General features: G+C 55.5%; 2 protein-coding genes across 11 annotated transcripts in view; one reads left to right on the top strand and one right to left on the bottom strand.

Annotated features, from left to right (window-relative positions):
* Window positions 1-8,768, top strand: part of Kdm4b (lysine demethylase 4B) — a 60,118-nt gene extending 51,350 nt beyond the window's left edge. The window contains exons 14-22 of the mRNA XM_075942821.1: window positions 256-695; window positions 956-1,184; window positions 1,352-1,407; window positions 1,633-1,741; window positions 3,735-3,920; window positions 4,025-4,189; window positions 4,264-4,383; window positions 6,012-6,104; window positions 6,795-8,768. Of these exons, the coding sequence (XP_075798936.1) occupies window positions 256-695; window positions 956-1,184; window positions 1,352-1,407; window positions 1,633-1,741; window positions 3,735-3,920; window positions 4,025-4,189; window positions 4,264-4,383; window positions 6,012-6,104; window positions 6,795-6,977 (1,581 nt within the window). The 3' untranslated portion in view covers window positions 6,978-8,768. The remainder of the gene's footprint in view (window positions 1-255; window positions 696-955; window positions 1,185-1,351; window positions 1,408-1,632; window positions 1,742-3,734; window positions 3,921-4,024; window positions 4,190-4,263; window positions 4,384-6,011; window positions 6,105-6,794) is intronic.
* A 10,505-nt stretch (window positions 8,769-19,273) lies between these two features.
* Ptprs (protein tyrosine phosphatase receptor type S) overlaps window positions 19,274-21,511 on the bottom strand; it is a 59,721-nt gene continuing 57,483 nt past the window's right edge. For all 10 annotated transcript variants that reach the window (XM_075942613.1, XM_075942615.1, XM_075942616.1 and 7 more), the window contains 3 exons: window positions 21,258-21,412; window positions 21,047-21,182; window positions 19,274-20,132 (listed from right to left, as the gene is read on the bottom strand). In XM_075942613.1, coding sequence (XP_075798728.1) covers window positions 20,064-20,132; window positions 21,047-21,182; window positions 21,258-21,412 — 360 coding nt within the window. In that variant the 3' untranslated portion in view covers window positions 19,274-20,063. The remainder of the gene's footprint in view (window positions 20,133-21,046; window positions 21,183-21,257; window positions 21,413-21,511) is intronic.

Below are 21,511 nucleotides of genomic sequence, written 5' to 3'. Positions count from 1 at the left end.
TGTTCCACAGCCATCTTGGTGTGAGGGACTCTGGGGGCATGGAGTACTTTTTGGACACAGTGCATTTTGAGTTTGAGGGGCACTGTCCAGGGTTCTGGCTCAGGAGGCTACACTGTATAGTGTATGGGAGGGGCAGCAGGTGTGGGGGGCTGCAGGTGTAGAGAGCTATAGATTTGGGGGGAGGGCTTCAAGTGTGGAGGGCTACAGGTGGGGAGGGCTGCAGCTATGGAGGGCTGCAGGTGTGGAGGGCTACAGGTGTGGAGAGCTGCAGATGTGCGGGGAGAGTTGCAGATATGGAGAGTTGCAGGTGTGTTGGGAGAGTTGCAGGTGTGGAGGGCTGCAGATGTGCGGGGAGAGTTGCAGGTGTGGAGGGCTGTAGGTGTGGAGAGCTGTAGATGTGCAGGGAGAGTTGCAGGTGTGGAGGGCTGTAGGTGTGAAGGGCTGCAGATGTGCGGGGAGAGTTGCAGGTGTGGAGGGCTGCAGATGTGCGGGGAGAGTTGCAGGTGTGGAGGGCTGCAGGTGTGGAGGGCTGCAGATGTGCGGGGAGAGTTGCAGGTGTGGAGGGCTGCAGATGTGCGGGGAGAGTTGCAGGTGTGGAGGGCTGCAGATGTGTGGGGAGAGTTGCAGGTTTGGAGGGCTGCAGATGTGCGGGGAGAGTTGCAGGTGTGGAGGGCTGCAGGTGTAGAGAGCTGCAGGTGTGGAGGGCTGCAGGTTTGGAGGGCTGCAGATGTGTGGGGAGAGTTGCAGGTGTGGAGGGCTGCAGATGTGCGGGGAGAGTTGCAGGTTTGGAGGGCTGCAGATGTGTAGGGAGAGTTGCAGGTGTGGAGGGCTGCAGGTGTGGAGGGCTGCAGATGTGTGGGGAGAGTTGCAGGTGTGGAGGGCTGCAGATGTGTGGGGAGAGTTGCAGGTGTGGAGGGCTGCAGGTGTAGAGAGCTGCAGGTGTGGAGGGCTACAGGTGGGGAGAGCTGCAGGTGTGGAGGGCTGCAGGTGTGGAGAGCTGTAGATGTGCAGGGAGAGTTGCAGGTGTGGAGGGTTGCAGGTATGAGGGGGGCTGCACATGTTCAGGTGACAGATTCTGTCTGGTCCCAGCACTCTACTGTCTTCCAGGTTGCTACGGTGTCCGGCCTGAGCTGGCCAAGGAGGGCTGGACATGCTCCCGGTGTGCGGCCCATGCCTGGACTGCGGTAACTTACCTGTACTGGGTGGCGCCTAAAGCCTGGGAGGGCCTAGGCCTCCATGGGCCAGTGGTCCTGATCTTAGCTATGCTGAGGCTGGGGCTTGACACTAGCTATCCCTAGGATGTTCCTCGGATGGAGGTGACTGCACCTTACCATGTTAATCTGTCCCTCAGGAATGCTGTTTGTGCAACCTCCGGGGGGGAGCACTGCAGACGACCACGGAGCACAGGTGTGTGCTCTGCCTTGCCCTGTGTGATTGTCACTCTCTTGCCTCCCTGCTCAGCTTCCCTGGAGGTTGGAGAGAGAGAGACAGGGTATCCAACATGAAGGGAGCAGTGTCCTGAATGCTCATAAACCTCCCCTCCCCACCCCTCCACAACCTGGCCTGGCTGGCTCCTTGGGGATAGCCTGGAACTGCCAGCAGTGCACTTGTGACCCTGCCCTGACCTCTCAGGTGGATTCACGTGATCTGCGCCATTGCAGTCCCCGAGGTACGGTTCCTGAATGTGATTGAACGCAACCCCGTGGATGTCAGTGCCATCCCTGAGCAGCGATGGAAACTGGTAGGTCCTCAAGGCTGTGGCCGCCAGCTTTAGTCCTGGGGTGAACTAAGAGACCCTGGGAGGGTAGCCCCATCCTGGCCTAGGACGCTCATGTCTCCAAACCCATAGCCCTGCGGCAGAGTGGGGGGCTCTGTGCAGTGCGCAGGGCACAGAGGTGAGAACCTACCCCCAGGTTCAGCCAGGCAGCCCCGGTCTCTCTACAGATATTTCCAGCTGCTATTAGTGCCCGAGTTCAGCGTGCTGGCACTGCATGAGAGCTGTCCCAGCAGGCCCTGGCAGCTCCAGCCTTCCCCTTGCCCAACCTGCCCTCCACAGTGCTTGCCTTCTGTGACTTGGGGAAGAGGAGCCGTGTCCTATGCTGTGAATCCTAGCTCCCATAGAGTGATGTCCCAAACTTCATCTTCCTCCTGTGTTACAGACACAGTAGTGTGTCCTGTGTGTGCACACATGTGCAGGCATGTGTCGAGACAGAGGACAGCTTCAGGGGTCAGGGGTCGGTCTTTGCCCTCCATCCTGCTTGAGATGGGGCCTTTCCATGTGCATGCCCAGCTGCCTGTCCACCCAGCTGACTCCCATCACGCCAGAGCAACACTGGGTTACACATTCCACATCTGGCTTTACATGTGTTCTGATGATGCAAACCCGTGTCCTCAGAGCTAGACAAGTGCTTTCCCCCTGAGCCATCTCTCCAGCCTTCTTCCTCTTTACGACTGCATGGCCAGGCTCACCCACCTGCTGGGCTCTGCATCCTGGAGCATGTGATGCAGGATAATCCTGTCTGCATGCATGCAACAGCACGAGTCTCCTTTCCTGTGTCCTCCATCCCTGCCCTGGGCATGCAGCCCCTTTCCACATCCCTTCTCCGTGGTCAGGATGCAGGGACAGCTCCTGTGTCCTGGTGCACTGCACGTAACCCCCCTCCAGTCCGGTGGTTTCCCTGGGCAGTCACTTTGAGAACTGTTGGCCCCATCCTTGACCCATTTCCAGTTTGATCCCTAGTGTCTGTTGGATTGAAGGCACTCCATGGTACATGCTGAGGCTCATGTAAGCATGGCCTCTTCTGGTTCATGAATTAACACACACCCTCTGTAGCAGGATTATGGGGGAGGTCCGAGTTTGCCCGGGTGCTGTGGCCTCTAGACAGACTCCTGACCTTTCTGGGCTTCAGCTTTCCCAGGGAGTTTAGACTGCCATGGCATCTGGAGAGCATCCATCCCCGGGCCTGTCTTACTGCAACTCCTCCCCTGCACCCCTCCCCCCCGCTCCTGCATATGGGCTGAGTAGGCCTGGATGTAGATGGCTTCCTGAGATCTATGCCTAGTGGCTGCTTACCCTGTGTGCAGGGCATGGGGCAGCCTACATCTGGAAGATGGCCTAGTTGGGAGGTGAGGGAATGAAGACGGCTCAGATCAGACCTTGGAATAGCCTCATCTCAGGCACTTAGCACCACACTAGGGGAGGGCAGCTGGCTGTGGTCAAGCTGGAGGCCAGGCCCTCAGGTAGGGGCATGGACAGTGCCTGTATTTGTTTTGCCTGGGTCTTTTCCCTTGCTGCCAGGACACACTGAGTGGAAGGCCACTGTGGAGCCCTGGAGGGACTAGGCTGCCTCACAGCCAGAGCCTGGGCTCTCCAGTGATTGGTGACAGAATTACAAGTTCAGGGGCCATGTTCCAGCCCAAGGTTACAGGTCCCCTGAGCAGGCCCAGTGGATGGCCTTTAGTGAGAGCATTATGGCTCGGGTGGATAGCGTGCTGACTGCAAATCCCGAGACCCTGTCTGTGCACGTGTCCTCTCCATCCGTGGTCCTGACAGTTTGAACCCTATGGCACTGCACCAGGAGACACAATCCCCCAGCTCTGTGCTGCAGGGAGGATGGGGACGTGGTCAGGGAGGAGGCCTGAGAGGTGGCATTTTGGGTTCAGATGATTGCCCCCACCTGTTCTGGAAGGTACCTCTCTGGCCTTGCTGGTAACCCTGCACCCCACCTATGCAGAAATGTGTGTACTGCCGCAAGCGCGTGAAGAGGGTGTCTGGTGCCTGCATCCAGTGCTCCTATGAGCACTGCTCCACGTCCTTCCATGTGACCTGCGCACATGCCGCTGGTGTCCTCATGGAGCCCGATGACTGGCCCTACGTGGTGTCCATCACCTGCCTCAAGCACAGAGCAGGCGGCCTTGGGGTGAGTGCTGCCCCAGGGGACCCGCCCATGTGTACTAGGCCTGACCACCGGCCTTGTCCACTTGAGCAAAACCCCACCCACATGCGCCATCGCCCCGCCCCTAGGGCCAGCTCCTGCGTGCTGTGTCCCTGGGCCAGGTCGTCATCACCAAGAACCGCAACGGGCTCTATTATCGCTGCCGTGTCATTGGCACCACCGCACAGACCTTCTACGAGGTCAACTTTGAGGATGGCTCCTACAGTGACAACCTGTACCCAGAAAGCATCACGGTGAGGGGCGGGGCAGGGAGTGGAGGGACGGGGTGAGCATGCTCGGGCTGCGGCTCACCATACCCTTCCTGCAGAGCAGAGACTGTTTGCGGCTAGGACCGCCCCCAGAGGGCGAGCTGGTGGAGCTGCGGTGGACAGATGGCAACCTGTATAGAGCCAGGTTCATCTCCGCGGCCACCAGCCTCATCTACCAGGTGAGTAGCCTCCACAGCAGCCCTCTAGCAGAACCCAGCCTCTGCCCGCCTACACTTTGTCAGTGCTCACAGAGAGGCCAGGGCTGGGGACTCGGGACTCACTGCACTGCCCCAGGGTGGGGGCAGGAGTGCGGTGCTGCCCACCAAACAGCTTGAGGTGGAGCTGCCAGCCCGCAGCTGCACAGCAACGCCTTGTCTCAAAACAGCACCGTGCACAGAGCCAAACAACAGAAGTGCAGCATGGCTGTGCCCCCACCTGGGTGGGGAAGGGGGGAACAGTCCTGGAGACCAGGCAGCACGGGGACACACACAGCACACGTGTGGATAAACAAGGTGCTGGCATAAAATGGTAGGCCAGCCGGGTTACCCCACCCTGAAGCCCAGTAGCTAGGGACAAGTGTATTCACATGCCCGTCGCACTCCTCTCAGGATATTTCCAGAAGCTGTGTGAGCCCGCACAGGGCAGCCTGGGCTGAGGGCTGCAGCTGTTCAGAATGTTGGGGCTGGGGTACAGCCTGCTTCTTGTAGTATCACAGGCGGGTGGCAGTAGGCACCTTCCACAACTCCCCTCCTGCGGGGGAACCTGTAGTAATAAGGGGAGCGGCAGGGTTGCGTCCCCAAATCCCTATGGACGCTGGGGGCTGCATTCCCAACACCCCAAGCCACCTGCCCGGCTAGCTTTGCCCGAAATAATTACACACAAACTGTATTCATTTAAACACTGCTTTGGCCCATTCCTATCTAGCCTCTTCTAGGCTAATTCTCACATATTAATTTAGCCCATTTCTAATCATCTGTGTAGCGCCCCTAGGTGCGCTTACCGGGAAGATTCTAGCCTAAGTCCATCCTGGGTCGGAGCTTCATAGCGTGCGTCTTCCCTGGAGCAGGTAGCATGGCGTCTCTCCTAGGTCTGCTCCGGAGAGGAGAGCTGTGGAGTCTGACCTCACTTCCTCTTCCTCCCGGCATTCTGTTCTGTTTACTCCACCCACCTAAGGGTGGGCCTATCCAATGGGCCTAGCAGTTTCTTTATTGCTTAGCCAATGAAATCAACAGATTGATATATGACACTCCCACATCAGGAACCCGACTTCCAGTGCACGGGACTGTCCAGCTGCTGCCTTGGCAGGAATCCTGCCCGAGGGCACTTCCAGTGTCCCCTGCTAGGCACCAGAGGAGCCTTAGTTTCCTCCAAATGACTTTACCCAGCCAGAAGGCCAGGCTGGGACCTAGGCCCCTGATTGCTTGTGCTCCTCATTGCTGTCCCCAGAGAAGGTGACCAGATGTCAGAGCCTCCATGGCGTCTGCCTCCCAGCTAGCAGCCCGACCCAGCCCCTGGGCATCACTTCTGGAGGACGGGGCCTATTTGGAGCGCTGGGCCACAGCTGCCATTCTGAGTCGAGAGAAGCAGGTCCCAAGGACCCTGTGAGCCCCTTAGCCTCCTGCCCAGGGCCAGTGCTGCTGCCCAGGCGCGAACTACCTGTGTCAGTCATCTGTCACCCAGCGCCTCCTCGGGACCTTGGCGGCCCTGGGCTGACCCAGGCTGCCTGAGCCCCTGACACCTCTGGGCTTTCGGTGGGTAGGGCAGCATCCTGTGGCCGTCCTCATGCCAACACCCCTTGTTGCTGCAGGTGGAGTTTGAGGACGGGTCTCAGCTAACGGTGAAACGTGGGGACATCTTCACCCTGGAAGAGGAGCTGCCCAAGAGGGTACGGTCCCGGCTGGTAAGTGTCCTGGGCACCTCCCTCTGAGGCATGGAAGATGCATGTCCCAGACAGGCTGTCCCCTCCTCCTTGGCCATAAATGATGCTCTGGCATTGACCACAGTCATGCAGGGCTCGCCACTCTGCTCAGCCAGGGACGGGTGGGGGACCACCCTTTGGATGTGAATCAGGGTGCAGTGACAGGCACGGTCACAGTCCTGAGGGCTTTGCCAGGGCGACAGCCTGATCCTTCTCTGTAGTTGAGGTTTTTGTTTTTTACACTTTGAAGACTTGCCACCCAGCTCCCGATTTATACAGAGACTTGTTCTTACTTATGAATGCCCGGCCTTAGCTTGGCTTGTTTCTAGCCCACTTTACTAGCTTAAATTATCCCTTCTCTTTAACTATGCTTTACCTCTGGGCTTTTTACCTTTCCTTCTTAACCGTGGCTGGCCGGTGGCCTCCTCTCAATCTCCTTTTTTTACTCTTTTCTCTCCTGCCTAGATTTCTTCTATTTATTCTCTCTGCCTGGCAGCCTATTTCTTTCTCCTTCCTTTCAGCTCTGTAGTAGACCAATTGGGTGTTTTAGGCAGGCAAACACACAGATTCACAGAATTAAATGCAACATGAAAGAATGCAGCACAGCCTTCTGTCATTACGCGAACACAGCCCCTCTGAGACTAACTCCCTCTGTGTCCCTGGCGTCTGCAGTCCCTGAGCACCGGCACTCCACAGGAGCCCAGCTTCTCTGCAGAGGATGTGAAGGCTGCCAAGCGTCCACGGGTGGCTGCTATGGTAACCACCACCACCCAGGACACAGGGCACAGCCCGGAATACCTGGCCTTCGTGGAGAGCCTGCTGCAGGCGCAGGGCCGACCTGGAGCACCCTTCTAGATGCTGCCCAGCAGGATCCAACATGGCCGGACTCAGGGAGAGGGGCCAGTGTCCCTGGACTGCAGCGATTCCGTGGGACCTATCCTGGCTGTGCTTTTCTCCTAAAGGTGCTACGGGGCATCTCAGAGCCTCCTGTGACAGACGCCAGCCGAGGACACTGGGGCACAGCCCCAACCTGTTTTCTAGATTCGTGGCTTTAAACACGGACAGTGACCTACTCTTTTCCTCGGAACCAAGACCCGAGGAGATTCGTCCTTGTTCGCCGCTTGTGGAGGTCATTTCTCTCCTCAGCAGCTGGAGAGGCACTCTGACTGCAGCCAGCGCACGCTGGCCTGTGTGGTGGCCTGTGTGGTGGCTGCTGGTAGTGTCTTCTGCTTCCTGCTGGGGAGGCGGGCCCTGCAGGCGCTGTCCCTTCCCTGTCCTGTCCCCCGCCCCATGCAGAGTCTGCCTCTGAGGCCTGGCATGGCAGCTGCCCCATGGGTGAGCCAGGCTGCAAGATGGTTGAGTCCCACGGCTGTGGCCTAAGGTCCCATGAGCCTTCCTTCCCCCTGACAGAGCCTCTGTGTGGCTGAAGGCATGGGAGCAGGTGCCGCCTTCCCTTGCGGCATGGGTTAAGTGACAGGGACACCGACTACTCAGGCCTGCTCTTTACTAGTGGCCACTGCCACCCTAGCGCAGTGCCCAGCATGGACAGCTCGTCTGTAAGTGATAAAGGACTGCACAGACAGGCCCTGGGGACCTGTTGGGTGCCCAGTGACCACCGTGTCCACATGTACTTTGAAATTCTATTTATATTGTAAAGAGAATTAAAAGGGCCCAGCCTTGGGCCTAGAGGAATGGGCTGGGCCTCAGGGGCCTCAGGCTTCGTCTCATGGGCTCTGCAGAGGCTGCGGGTGGCCCGCATATGTGTCTCACAGAGAGGCCTGGGTTTTACAGTGTGCAAAACAAAAACAGAAACAAAACCTTGCTCCTCCCTTACTTTTCTCCCCACCCCGGATGCAGGATGCCATATTTTTGCCTCAGTCCCCAGCCTCTGGCTCAGGATCCATTAAAAGCCCTCAAGCGCTTCCTATTCCTGCCTGGCCACGGCTATGTTCTCATTTCTGGCCAGGGCCAGGTGGGCTCAGGACAGAGGTTTCCTTGACAGGACGATGGGCACAGCATGTCCTGGTCTGGATGTAGGGGCTGCCGGGAGGTGGGACACCATCCGCTCCAGGGGCACGGTGCTGAGGCAGTGTGCCCTGCAGGGTATCAGGGCCCTGCAGGGTATCGGGGCCCTGCAGGGTGTTGGGGCTCTCCATTCCCTCATTTGTCAGCAGCTTCCATCTGCTTCCCGTGCTAGCAAGGGCCATAGATGAGCAATGGTGCTGCGGCCAAGCAGATCTTGGCGTGCTGGAGCAGAAAGAGGAGTGGGGGGCAGGGCCTGCTGGTGGGTTGCAAGGGAGACTTGGGTTTGACCCTAGGGAGGAGGAGCGTGGGAGCCGCAGAGAAGCTCACAAGGGATCTCAGCAGCAGGCAGCCAGGTGGGGCAGATGACCCTGGTTTTCCATTCCTCTTTGAAACATAGACTAGACTTTGGAACAGGCAAAAGCTCCGGAGGAAAGGGAAGGCAGCCCTGATGGGGACATGGCCAGGATCCTGTGGGGGTAGGGAGTTGTGCCAAGAGGGGACATCTAACTAGCTCTGATCCCGACTGGCAGATCCTACTGAGCTCAGACGTGAGACCTGCAGCCTTGGGCCAAATCTAGCCCTAGACCTGTTTTTTGTCAATAAAGTTTTATTTGCACATGGGCCACTGTGATACTTATTTGCATGTGGCAGCCATTGGCCCTAACCTCAGATTGCTGAGTGATTGCCTGACCTGTAAAGCTGAACCTTGCTTGGACCTGGGCCACCTGCTACGCAGCCCCTACCCTGGCAGCCAGGGGCACCCAGAAGCACCAAGTCAGTGCCTGGTTTCTTCAGTGGAAGCCCTACCAGGTCCCGCCTGTCCCCGCCCCATCCCCTCTGTTCCTGTCACTCATACTCATAGGCTCTCAGGTTCCTGCAGCTGCACCTAATTCCAGGAGGTCAGAGTGGAGAGACTGCATGGCCTCCATCCTTATCCCGCCTGTGTGTTCCACGGATGAGTGCTCCCTCCCGGGCTTCCATCTGCAGTGGTTACAGTTCACGGCTTCCTAGACAACCTGAAAAGTCATGTCCCCTTCTCTGTCCTCAGACCTCCCCATCCCACCCTGTCCCAAAGCTGGCTGTCCGGCCACCCAGGCCTATGGAGAACCTGTCTGAAGACCTGAGTCACAAACTCAGGGGCATCACCAAAGACGGGGGGTGGGGTGGGTTGCAGGGGACCACTGCCTCAGGGCCCTGCACTTGCAGTGGGAATGAATGTGATCTCTGGGGTCTGTAGCCCTCTGGCCCTTCCTTGCTAGAGAACGTACGGAATGGCTGCTGCCTGCACGGCTGAGCAGAACGGAGACCTCAAGTCCATTCTGACCCCACACTATCCAGCCTCAGCCTCAAGAAATGGCTTCCGCTGCTTGGGTTGTCCTGTTGCTTCTCTTGATCATTTTCTGGGGCTGCTGGCGGACTAGGACCCACAGGGAGCCTTCAGGAATCCTGAATCCCTTGACTTGTGGCATGATGCTCTAGCTCCGACCTCAGTGTCTGAGAGTTTCCAGTGCTGTGATCAAATACCATCACCAAAGCAACCGGGCAAGGGAAAGAGGTAATTCAGCTTACACTTCCGTTCATCATCCAGAAGCTCAGGACAGGAACCTTGAGGCAGGAGCTGATGCAGAGGCTGTGGAGGGTGTTGCTGTTGCTGCTGCTGCTGCTGCTGCCACCGCCACCTGACTTACTCCCGATGGCTTGCTCAGCCTGCTTGCTTACTTTCTTTAATATATATATACAATTTGAGACAGGGTTTCTCTGTGTACCTCTGGCGGTCCTGGAACTCACTCTATAACTCAGGCTGGTCTGGAACTCAAACTGAGATCCGCCTGCCTCTGCCTCCCAAGTGCTAGGATTAAAGGTGTGCACCACCGCTGCCTGGCTCAGCCTATTTTCTTGTAGAATCCAGGGCCAGCACCCCAGGGATGGCACCACCCATAATGGACTGTGCCCTCCCCCATCAATCACTAATTAAGAAAATGCCCTACAGGCTTGCCTGCAGCCGGGTCTTAATGGAGGCATTGTCTCAATTGAGGCTCCTTGATTTGGAATGCGGCAGGACCCGTCTTCTCGCAACTTTGTTTCTCTCTCCGTCTTGGGTCTGAGATCCCATCAGACAAACCAGCTCCTCAGTCCTGCAGCACTGTCTGCAAACACTTTCTCCCAGGTTCTGGAAGAACAGAGCCAGACAGATACTTGGCTGGGGTGTGGTCAGGGGTGGAGCCCAACTAGACTATCCCAGGGAGGAGCTGGGGGGCGTGGTCAGGATGGAGCTGTCACTCTAGGAGATGGGGAGGGTACAGTGATGGTTGGGGTTAGTAGAAGGCAGCTTCTTGCTGTTGGGGGAGTCAAAAGCCTCTCTGGCTGAAATGACTCTCTATTGTCGGGTTGTGGCCTTTGGGGACATCACACCCGGTTTATAAACAGTGCTGGAGGCAGAAGTCCAGCACACAGCCCACACATGGAGAATTTTTTTTTTGCCATTGTTTTTTTGTTTTGTTTTTTTGAAACAGGGTTTCTCTGTGTAGCCCTGGCTGTCCTGGAACTTGCTCTGTAGGCCAGGCTGGCCTTGAACTTACAATCCTCCAGCCTCAGCCTCCCGAGTGCTGGGATGGATAAAAGGTGCGGTGTCATGCCCTCCGTCCTGCAGTGAACAGTGTCCTGTAGGTCAGGGGCCCTTAGGCAGGAGGTTGAGGTGTCACAGCAGCCGCCAGGCTGGTCTCAGGGCCGGGAGGCCTCCGAATGCTGCCGTGCATGCTGTGTCTGTGTATGGAGGTCATGAGTCACCATTGGACTCGATTTTCTCTGAGCCCAGAGCTGATCCCTTCTGCCAGGCTGTCCTGCCTGCGAACCCAGCGGACCCTGCGGTTTCCAGAACTGGAGTCACTGCGCTCAGCACCACGCCTGGCTGCCTTTCCAGGTGGGCTGGCTCCTGAGGCCCCGGGCGTTCCCCCTGCAGTTCCCGCTCTGGTTCCTGGAGGGGAAAGCGGGGTGGGCTTTGTACTTGTGCAGCAGTGGCATCCCCAAGTGTCTCCACTCTGATCTTCACAAGCTGCCCTGTGGCTCCTACAGGGGCGGACAGAGACTTAGTCATGATCAGCAAAAGTCCTTGCTGGGGCCCCTGGTCACCTATGCACAAGATAGGAAATCCCAATTACTTCCCAGGTCACGTGGTGCGGCTCTGGGAAATGAAGCCTGGGTGGCTGGGGAAGTCTAGGAGGTCTCTATCTTCTCCTCAGGGGCAGCAGTCACTCGCTCTCCTTTCTCCTGTGTGCGCATCTGGATGCGGCAGCTGTCAGCAGTCCTGAGGGAGGCCACATGCTCACGAGGTCACCGGTGGGTTGGTTGTGTAAATTGTCCAGTAACGGCCAGTCTCAGGTTACCAGCGTGATTATTTCAAAACTGTACGGGTTAGCAGAGTGTTATAACGCCTGCCACTTAGAAGCCCGAGCATGACAATGGCTGTGTAAGAAGGCAGCAGTGGGAAGTGTTCTAGATTCTTCAGGAACAACCATCTGAAAGCTGATAATGTTTCACTTTTCCTGACGGCCCCATTTTACAACCAATGAGCAAAATGCTGGCAGATTTTATGGTGATTTACTCTCTGCAGCCCAGACACCTGACTGGTGGCCTGAAGCCCAGCTGAAAACTGAAATCTTAAAAGAACTATTTAGTTATGGTTGTAGCTTAGCGGCAGTGGGAACCACAATGTACAATAAATAAATAAATGTTGGAAGTTTACTGATGGGACGTGAAAAGAAAGGGAAGGATGTGGAGGCCTGCCTCAGAAAGGGGAGTGGTGTGCTGGGCGGTGGTGGTGCACGTCTTTAATCCCAGCACTCTGGAGGCAGAGGCAGGCGGATCTCTGTGAGTTTGAGGCCAGCCTGGTCTACAAGAGCTAGTTCCAGGACAGGAACCAAAACCTACGGAGAAACCCTATCTCGAAAAAATTCCAAAAAAAAAAAAAAAAAAAGAAAGAAAGAAAGGGGAGTGATGGAGAGAGTGAGGAGCCCTTAAAAGCAGGTTTTAGAAGCTGTTTTTGCCGGGCCTGGTGGCACAGGGTCCTCATCAGAGAGTGGACATAAGCTAGAGTCACCTGAGAGGAGGGGCCTCAACTGAGACAAGGCCTCCTTGAGAGCCGGTGTAGCAACCCTGAGGGCATTTTCTTAATTGGTGATTGATGGGGAGGGCCCAGCCCTCTGTGGAGATGCCATCCCCAGGCTGGTGGTGCTGTTCTGTAAGAAAGCAGGCTGAACAAGCCATGAGGAGCAAGCCAGTGAGCAGCACCCTCAACAGCCTCCTCACCTGCTCTGCCTCCTGGTTCCTGCCCTGTGTGAGTTCCAGTCCTGACTTCCCTCAGCAATGGCCTGTATGTGGAAGCATAAGCCAAAGTAACCCTTTCTTCCCCAAGTTGCTTTAACTCATGGTGCCCCATCACAGCAATAGAAGCCCTGTCCCAGAATTCTGTGCATCTGAGTCTCTGTAGCTTACCTTATGCCTCCTCTTACAGCACCGGGCTTATAAAAAAAAACTATTTTTTCAATTTATTTGTTTATTTATTCATTTAATTGTTATTTATTTATTATGTAGACAACATTCTGTCTCCATGTATGCCTGCAGATGGTTTGAGCCACCCTGTGGTTGCTGGGACTTGAACTCAGGACCTCTGGAAGGGCAGCCAGTGCTCCTAACTTCTGAGCCATCTCTCCAGTCCCATAAAGAAAAATCTTATGGGATATTTTGTTTGTGTTCTGACAAATAAAGCTTGCCTGGAGATCAGAGGGTGGAGCTAGCCACTAGCTAAGCACTGAGGGAGGTCTGGCTGTCAGGACACAGGAAGCAGAGTGTTGAGGAAGGGTAGAGGAAGGATCTCACAGAGGTGAGCAGTCTGGTGGCTGCTGCTCGCTCCACTGACCATTCAGCTTTTACCCCACATCTGACTCAAGGCTTTTATTGATAAGACTGTAGGATCTTGCTCCAGAAAACACCAAGTTATATCACAAATGAGTGTCTTTGAAAATGCGCACGTGGGATCTGGACTGAGCCAGGTCAGGACGCCACCCAGGGTGTTGGAGGGGTCCCTGTGGGTGTGGAATGGAGTCTCTCTGTTCTTCGTGTGTGAGACCACTTGGGCGGTATCGAAGAGGTAACAGGACACAGGCATGTGACAAATGCAGCGTCCACGGACACGTGCGTGTGTGGGTATGAACGGATAACGACGGCTTTAGAGTCCACGGACACGAACGTGGGTATGGACAGGCAATGATGGCTTCAGAGTCCACGGACACGAGCGTGGGTATGGTCGGGCAGTGATGGCTTCAGAGCCCACGGACACAAGCGTGGGTATGAACGGGCAACAACAGCTTCAGAGTCCACGGACACGAGCGTGGGTATGGACAGGCAATGATGGCTTCAGAGTCCACGGACACGAGCGTGGGTATGAACGGGCAACAACAGCTTCAGAGTCCACGGACACGAGCGTGGGTATGGACAGGCAATGATGGCTTCAGAGTCCACGGACACAAGTGTGGGTATGAACGGGCAACAACAGCTTCAGAGTCCACGGACACGAGCGTGGGTATGGACAGGCAATGATGGCTTCAGAGTCCACAGACACGAGCGTGGGTATGGTCGGGCAGTGATGGCTTCAGAGTCCACGGACACAAGCGTGGGTATGAACAGGCAACGACGGCTTCAGAGTCCACGGACACGAGCGTGGGTATGAACGGGCAACAACAGCTTCAGAGTCCACGGACACGAGCGTGGGTATGGTCAGGCAGTGATGGCTTCAGAGTCCACAGACACAAGCGTGGGTATGAACGGGCAGTGATGGCTTCAGAGTCCACGGACACGAGCGTGGGTATGGTCGGGCAGTGACGGCTTCAGAGTCCACAGACTCCTGGGCCTCTATTCCTGAGGCTGCGGAGGAGTCCCGTGGGAAGAGTAGTTCTCTACAGTGTCCAAAGTCTGCGCAACCACTCGGAGCTCAGCTCAGTGGCGCCCACGCTTCTCTTATTCGCGCCTCTGTACCTGTGTCCCTCTGACCCAGATGCCTTCACTTTCCCAGGGGCTAGTAGAGGCTAGACCAGGTTCTTTCCAGGCTCTTCCTCCAGGACACTCCCTCCACTGCTCCTGTCTTTAACAACAGCTAAGGATGGTTTAGAAGAATGGCCCCTATTGGCCCATATTCATATATTTAAATAATTTATTTTTATTTTGTGTACGTTGGTGTTTTCCCTGCATGTATGTCTGTGTGCGGTGCCAGACTTGGAGTTACAAACAGTTGTGAGCTGCCATGTGGGTGCTGGGAATGGAACCCAGGTCCTCTGGAAAAAGTCAGTGCTCTTAACTGCTGAGCCATCTTTCCAGGCCCCGGTTCATATATTTTTAAAGCTTACCATGTTTGAAACTGTTCGGGAAGGAATTAGAAGCGTGGCCTTGCTGGATGAGGGTTCAAAAGCCCCATGCCAGGTACTGTCTCTCTCTGTCTCGCTCTCGCTCTCTCTGCCTCCTGTTGTGGATAGGTAAACTCTCAGCCGCTGGTCCAGAACCATGCCTGCCCGCTGTCGTATTCCCACACGATGCTCATGGATTCACCCTTGTAACCATGATCTGCAGTAAACTCTGCCAGTTTGCCTGGCCATGGCGTCTGGTCACAGTGGCAGAACAGGTCCTGCTGAGACAACTGGTGTCCGTGGTGGAGCAGCGAGTGGTCAGGCTGCGCCCTTCCCTGGGGCTCGGACCCTCAGCCTGAGAAGTCCATTGCACTTTAAGAAGATTCGTGGACAGAGACAAGGCCTAAGGTTGCAGACAGGAGAAAGGTAGAGCAGCTGGGATTCGACCCTGTGATAGCTGTGCTCAGAGCCCACACTCACAGCACCTGGACCGCATTCTGAAGAAACACACACAGTGAAGGCGAAGGCTGTGAGGGCTGTGTGTGCCCGGGGCCGTGTGTGCCCGGGGCCGTGGAGCTGCGGGGATGATCACCAGACTTTGCAAACATCTGCCTGACAGGAAATGCCCCAAGTGGCTGATATCAGTAACCCTTTTCCCAAGCACCCAGAAACCCAGCATCCTGCCCTGCAGAGTGCCCCTGCTGTTCCAACCACCCCGAAAAGTTCTAACCTACTATGCTGATCAATATTTGCAGTAGGGAAGCCAGGCCCAGGAACCTAGACAACACCCTTTGTCATTAGGGGTTTAATCCTATTAGCCATCCTTTTACCCTGACCACGCCCCCAGTCCCTCACCAGCAAATCACTCCCTCAGATGTGGAATCCTGTGTAGAAATCATGAGGCTATGACCCTCACTCACACCCCTTGCTCTGAAGCTCAGAAACTGAGGTGACGTCTCCACGTGAGTCAGAAGCACCAGTCTTGGAAATGATTTGTTACCCACCGTTCGGTCACCAATTCCCTGCAGTGTAAGGCTGTGAACTCTTCCGTTAATGTTGGACGTCTTTATGGTCCCTAATTACCCTTGTCTCACATTTAGCACCTTCTTCTCCTTGTCTTAAATTTTCCAGCAGCGTCCTAACTGATACGTATCCTTACCCCGACCACAAGAAAACATCAGCGGAACAGTTTTTCCTGGCTCTTCGGGCTGGTCATTCAAGGCCTTTGTCCCTTTGAAGGGCTGGAACTCCACCCAGCATGTTTCCGGCCTGTTCCTCTTGTCTGACTGTGGGATAGTCTACGGGAACCACAACTTTCTGATCATTGGCTGAGTGATGACAACAGCCACGCCGAAGTTCTGGGAGTATTCTGGGATGTCCGTGAGGGCTGCTACACCCATGTGACCTCCTAGGCTTAGGGCCCTCACTCCTTTGTGATACAGTCTTGCTGGCTGGGATTCCTGATCCTCCTGCCTCAGCCTGCTGTGTCCTGGGGTGACAGGCGTGCACCCCCACAGCTGTGAAGTGAAGCATTTGTAAAGGAAACGTCCACAGTTGCCTTCACCGTGACCGCACACCCAGAACACCGCACCACAGGGAGGGGAGGCGGATTCCCTTGGGGCCTGTTCATCAGCAGAGTCGTAGTGGGGGGCCAGGCTGCTGCGGCTTTTGGTGAAGGAGGTAACTAGACCCCACGTGGGACAGCGGGGACATCTGATGTGCGGTCTGCCTCAACAGCTGTCTGCTAACAACTGTAATAACGTGTATTGATGAGGACATAATCACCCTAATTAAAAGCTAATAACGAGGAGTTAATTGCCTTTAAAAGACTAAGTGAGGCCGGACAGGATTTATCTGCCGCCTCCCTCACTGCAGGGGCTGATATGTGGGGACTAATTGTTTGAAACAAATTGTACAGAAAACTAATCATTCCTGTGCTGTTGGCCACGGAATAAAGTGGTGGTCAATATGGCCGCAAGGTCTCCAGGCCCACGCAGAGAGGAGGGGTGAGAAAGGCTGACACCAGACTCAAGGCATCCCCTGGCCACGCCCCCAGCCCTACACTGGGGATTCTGGGCGGGGCTCCACACTGACCACGCCCCCTATGCCTCCCACATTACTGTCCTCAGGTCTGATGCAAAGCAAACACTCCTTCCAGAACATTCCCTCCCCCCCCAGACAGGGTTTCTCTGTAGCTTTGGAGCCTGTCCTGGAACTAGCTCTTGTAGACCAGGCTGGCCTTGAACTCCCAGAGATCCGCCTGCCTCTGCCTCCCGAGTGCTGGGATTTTTTTGGTTTTTCGAGACAGGGTTTCTCTGTGGCTTTGGAGCCTGTCCTGGCACTAGCTCTTGTAGACCAGGCTGGCCTCGAACTCCCAGAGATCCGCCTGCCTCTGCCTCCCGAGTGCTGGGATTTTTTTGGTTTTTCGAGACAGGGTTTCTCTGTGGCTTTGGAGCCTGTCCTGGCACTAGCTCTTGTAGACCAGGCTGGCCTCGAACTCCCAGAGATCCGCCTGCCTCTGCCTCCCGAGTGCTGGGATTAAAGGCCTGCGCCACCACTGCCCGGCCTTCCAGAACATTCTTATACCTTTATCATCTACTTGGGCTAATTCTATGAAATTTCCCCAAAGACAAAACGGTAAGTTTAAAGAGAGCCTCCATGCAGCTGGTCCTCAGGGTCAGGCAGAGGAGGACCTTTCTTGGAATCTCTTTTTGATTTTTTTTTCATTCTTTCTTTTTTTTTTTTTTTTTTTTTGGTTTTTCGAGACAGGGTTTCTCTGTAGCTTTGGTTCCTGTCCTGGAACTACCTCTGTAGACCAGGCTGGCCTCGAACTCCCAGAGATCCGCCTGTCTCTGCCACCACCGCCTGGCTCCAATGTCATTTACTTGTTTTAGCATCCACAGAAACAGACAGGCTTTCCTTCCCGTTCTTGAGCTTTCCATTATGTCAAAAGTGACTGCCAGAGCTGGGCGATGGTGGCGCACACCTTTAATTCCAGCACTCTGGAGGCAGAGGCAGGCGGATCTCTGGGAGTTCAAGACCAGCCTGGTCTACAGAGCGAGTTCCAGGACAGGCTCCAAAACCACAGAGAAACCCTGTCTCGAAAAACAAAACAAAACAAAACAAAAGTGACTGCCACCCCCATGAACCATTATCCCGTGCTGTGCCAGGCCCAACCTTCCTGGAACCAGCTTCCTGTCATGGATCCCACGCAGCTGGTCCCCCACACTATGGTAGTGTCAAGGCCTTTGTCTTCTTTGTGGCTGTATGTCCCAGCAGGCCACTGTGCCTTTCTGTTCTCTCCAGACATTTTGTGTCAGGCTGACCTCGAACTGACGATCCTCATGCCTCAGTCCGTGTTGTGACGTGAGCCCCCATCTGCCTGAGGTTTGGCTTTGGAGGACAGAGGGCAGCGTGAGGCTGTGCAAATTTCCATGAGGGCCAGGGGACACGCTGGGCGACTGTCTTCCTCCCTGCTCTGGGGTCCAGAGGGCCACAGGCTGAGCACAGCCAGGGCTACGGACACCCTGGCTTTGTCCAGGGCATCCGGCAGGGGCAGCCAGTGCTGTGCCTTTTGTCTGCCTGATGGAGATTTAGAGTGGAAATCTGGCTGTTAGCACATGCAGGCCGCAAATGGACTCTGTGTCAGTCTCTGTCCAGGCTGAGCTCGGGGCACCCCCACCACATCTACTTCTTCTGGTTTGTAAAGTGACCTCAACAGAGGACAGAGGACGACAGCGAGAATCAGAAAGGAACTAGCCACCCGCAGGTGCCACACTCACGTGGAAAATAAGGATTAATCTTGGAATAAAAAACATGGGAGACAAGAGACCCTTGGCTCTGTCTCTGCTGTCTAACAATCTGGCTATTTCCAGAGCAGGGCCCTCGGGATAAATCTCATGAGTAAACCCAGTCACTTGATGCATTTGGCCAGGTGGGGTGGCACAGGCTGAGGCGGGGGTTCATGTGTTCAAGACCAGCCTGGTCTCGCCATTAACTAAGGAGACAAAGTTGCTCAGCCCATGGCGCTGGCTCGGGCGCTGCTATTCAAAGTTAGGACATTGCCACTAAGCACCTTGTTTTGGAAGACGAATGTCTGCCATCATCTGTGCACATCCCACAATGTTTCCAGCCTCTGTGTGAGGCTCAGAGCTTCAGCTTCAATCCAGGGGGAGTACTATACAGTCTTGAAAAAGACTCAGGTAGTGAGGGATTCTGGGTAGGTCCTCTCCCCTCCCACCCTCTAGGTCAGCCTGCGCAGGGAAAAAGAAAAAGAAGAGATGGCTTCTTAGGGGGCTTTAGTACTGGGCTTTGGGAATTGGGTAGGAGTTGCTTAGGCCTCATAACCTGTTGGCCAGATTATAGAACATTCCAGAGGGCCAGGCTTAAGCTGTCACCTTCCTTGGTTGTTTCCTCTACTTTCAAACTCAGGACCTGTCCCAATCATTCTGCTCTGAAGAGTCCTTCCTTCCCTTCCCCAGCCTCTCAGTAGCCTGCATGGCTGGCTGATGAGCCCCAAACACTCTGTCTCCACCTCCCGAGTGCTGACCTCCTACATTTGCCACCATGCCTGGGTCTTAATGCAGGTGCTGGGATTCGAACTAAGGTCCTCGTACTCTTCCATGGCGCTTTACCCACTGAGCCCTTTCCTCAGTGCTGTGTGACCTCAGAGGTCATCCCAACCCATCCCTCCCTCCCTTGGGTGGCATCAAGAACCAGTCCACACTGAGGTCGGACGAATCTTCCTTTAATACAAAGTCGGTTTATCTACATACAGGGGCGGCGCCCACTGCTTCTGCCCAAAAAACTGGCGTGGACAGAGCTGACCCGCTCTACAGTTGCTCCAGGGGGTCGAATGCCCCCAAGTGTCCTGCAGTCCTGGGGACCAGGTCCTCCATGCAGGGCACGGAGCCCACGAGTGGACGAGGATGCTCCTGGCGGCCGGGCTAGACCAGTGTCCTCGGTGGCCCGAGTGCCCCCAGCTTCACCCTCTGTATCTGATATGTCTGAAGATTGATTTAAAAAAAAATAAAGAGGGAAAACGAGAACTAAGAGTGTGCCACTCACACGGGGACGAGGGACACGTCGCGGGCTCAGTCCCACGCTCACACGTAACTGCCACACGACAAGCTGACTGAAAAAATAGGCCTCCCATGGAGGCACACATGGCGATCTTGTTTTTCAAAGTTTTGACCGGCACGATTTTGTTTCTTCTTTTAAAAAAATGAGGAAAAAAAATATACACTATTAAAAAAAAAAAAAAAAGAAAGAAGAAAGAAAAGTCCCCGCCAGGCAGGCAGGGAGCACGGGGGCAGAGCTTGGCCTGCCTGCAGCGGGGAACAGCAGCCGCACCCTCTTCACTCTTTCCCCCACCCCCCCGCCCTGGAACCTCGTTTGTGCCGAGTTCGAGTTCGGAAGGCAGCGGCTGGGCCCCGCAACGCCGGGCCTCCTCCTGCCCTGCGGGGCCTGGGCCACTTCTGGGCGCATTGCGCAGGGTCTGGCGTCGGGCAGGGCCCATGGCTTATGTTGCATAATGGTCAAAGCTGCCCAGGTATTCCAGCGCCGCCTGGAAGCAGAACTGGTACTCGTCCTGCGGGGCAGAGGAGAAACTGAGGCACCTGCTCCAGAGACACAGGGTTCCCCGAGCAGTAGCAGGGTCCTCCCCAGGGCCTGCAGCCTCTTCCTCCCCAGGCCTGCTGTGGGTGTTACTTCAGTTATGTGAAGAAGGCGGTCACACACATTCCCGCTGACTTTAACTGTGTCAAGGTGTGTCACACACATTCCCGCTGACTTTAACTGTGTCAAGGCGGTCACACACGTTCCCGCTGACTTTAACTGTGTCAAGGCGGTCACACACGTTCCCGCTGACTTTAACTGTGTCAAGGCGGTCACACACGTTCCCGCTGACTTTAACTGTGTCAAGGCGGTCACACACGTTCCCGCTGACTTTAACTGTGTCAAGGCGTGTCACACATGTTCTTGCTGACTTTAATTATGCAAACATGTTGCATGTGTTTCACCTTGTCGACCTAAGGTACCTGATTGGTCTGATAAGAAGCTGAATGGCCAATAGCTAGGCGGGAGAGGGGTAGGCGGGACTGGGCTGGCAGAGAGAGGGGGAGAAAAAAGAGGAAGAGAAGGAAGGAGAAAGGAGGGACATGCCCAGGGCCAGCGGCCAGCTGGACTGAGAAGCAGGGAAAGAACACAGAAGAAAGGTAACAGCCCTGGGTCGAAGCAAAGATGAGGAGAAACAGGTTAAGCTGTAAGAGCAAGAAATGAAAATAAAGCGTAGCATATTTATGACTAATATTAAGTCTCTGGAAGCTGGCTGGTGACCCCCCCATAAAAAGTCTGGTATAGGCCTCAGTTTCCCCAGTTGTACACAAATATCACTAGATTCAAGATCTGTGACCCAGAGGCAGACACCTGACCAGCCCCAAGTCTGCAGGGCTGTGGAACAGGCCTGAGGGGAGCAGAGGGAACATCTTGGGCACGGCCCTGTACCTCCGTCTGCACCATGGCGGGCCTTTGGGTCCGAAGCACCTTCACTGTCTGGAAAATGTCCACCACGCCCTCATACCGCATCCGCTCCAGCACGATGCTCAGGGTGATGAACACGCCTGTCCTGCCCACTCCAGCGCTGCATGGAAGCGGATGGGGGTCACATGGGCGCTGGTCCCCAGACCCCCACACCTGAGCTCCTCTGTGCACTCACCTGCAGTGCACCGAGATGGGCCCGTCCTGGCCAAACTGCTCCTTGGTCTTATGCACCTGGCCGATGAAGTCGATGAAGCCTTCACCTGACTTGGGCGCGCCCTGCTCCGGCCAGTCCGTGAACTGGAACTGTCGAACGGTCCGGGACTGGCCATCCTGGGAGGGAGAGCCAGTCACAAACCCCTTCTGCATCTAACGGTGTCTTCCACAGAGACAATGTGATCATTGCCACAAGAGCCTTCGTTATTCAACGTC

Source organism: Microtus pennsylvanicus, chromosome 12 (assembly GCF_037038515.1).
Source record: "Microtus pennsylvanicus isolate mMicPen1 chromosome 12, mMicPen1.hap1, whole genome shotgun sequence".
NCBI classification, from domain to species: domain Eukaryota; kingdom Metazoa; phylum Chordata; class Mammalia; order Rodentia; family Cricetidae; genus Microtus; species Microtus pennsylvanicus.
This window is presented reverse-complemented; position numbering and strand designations above follow the sequence as displayed.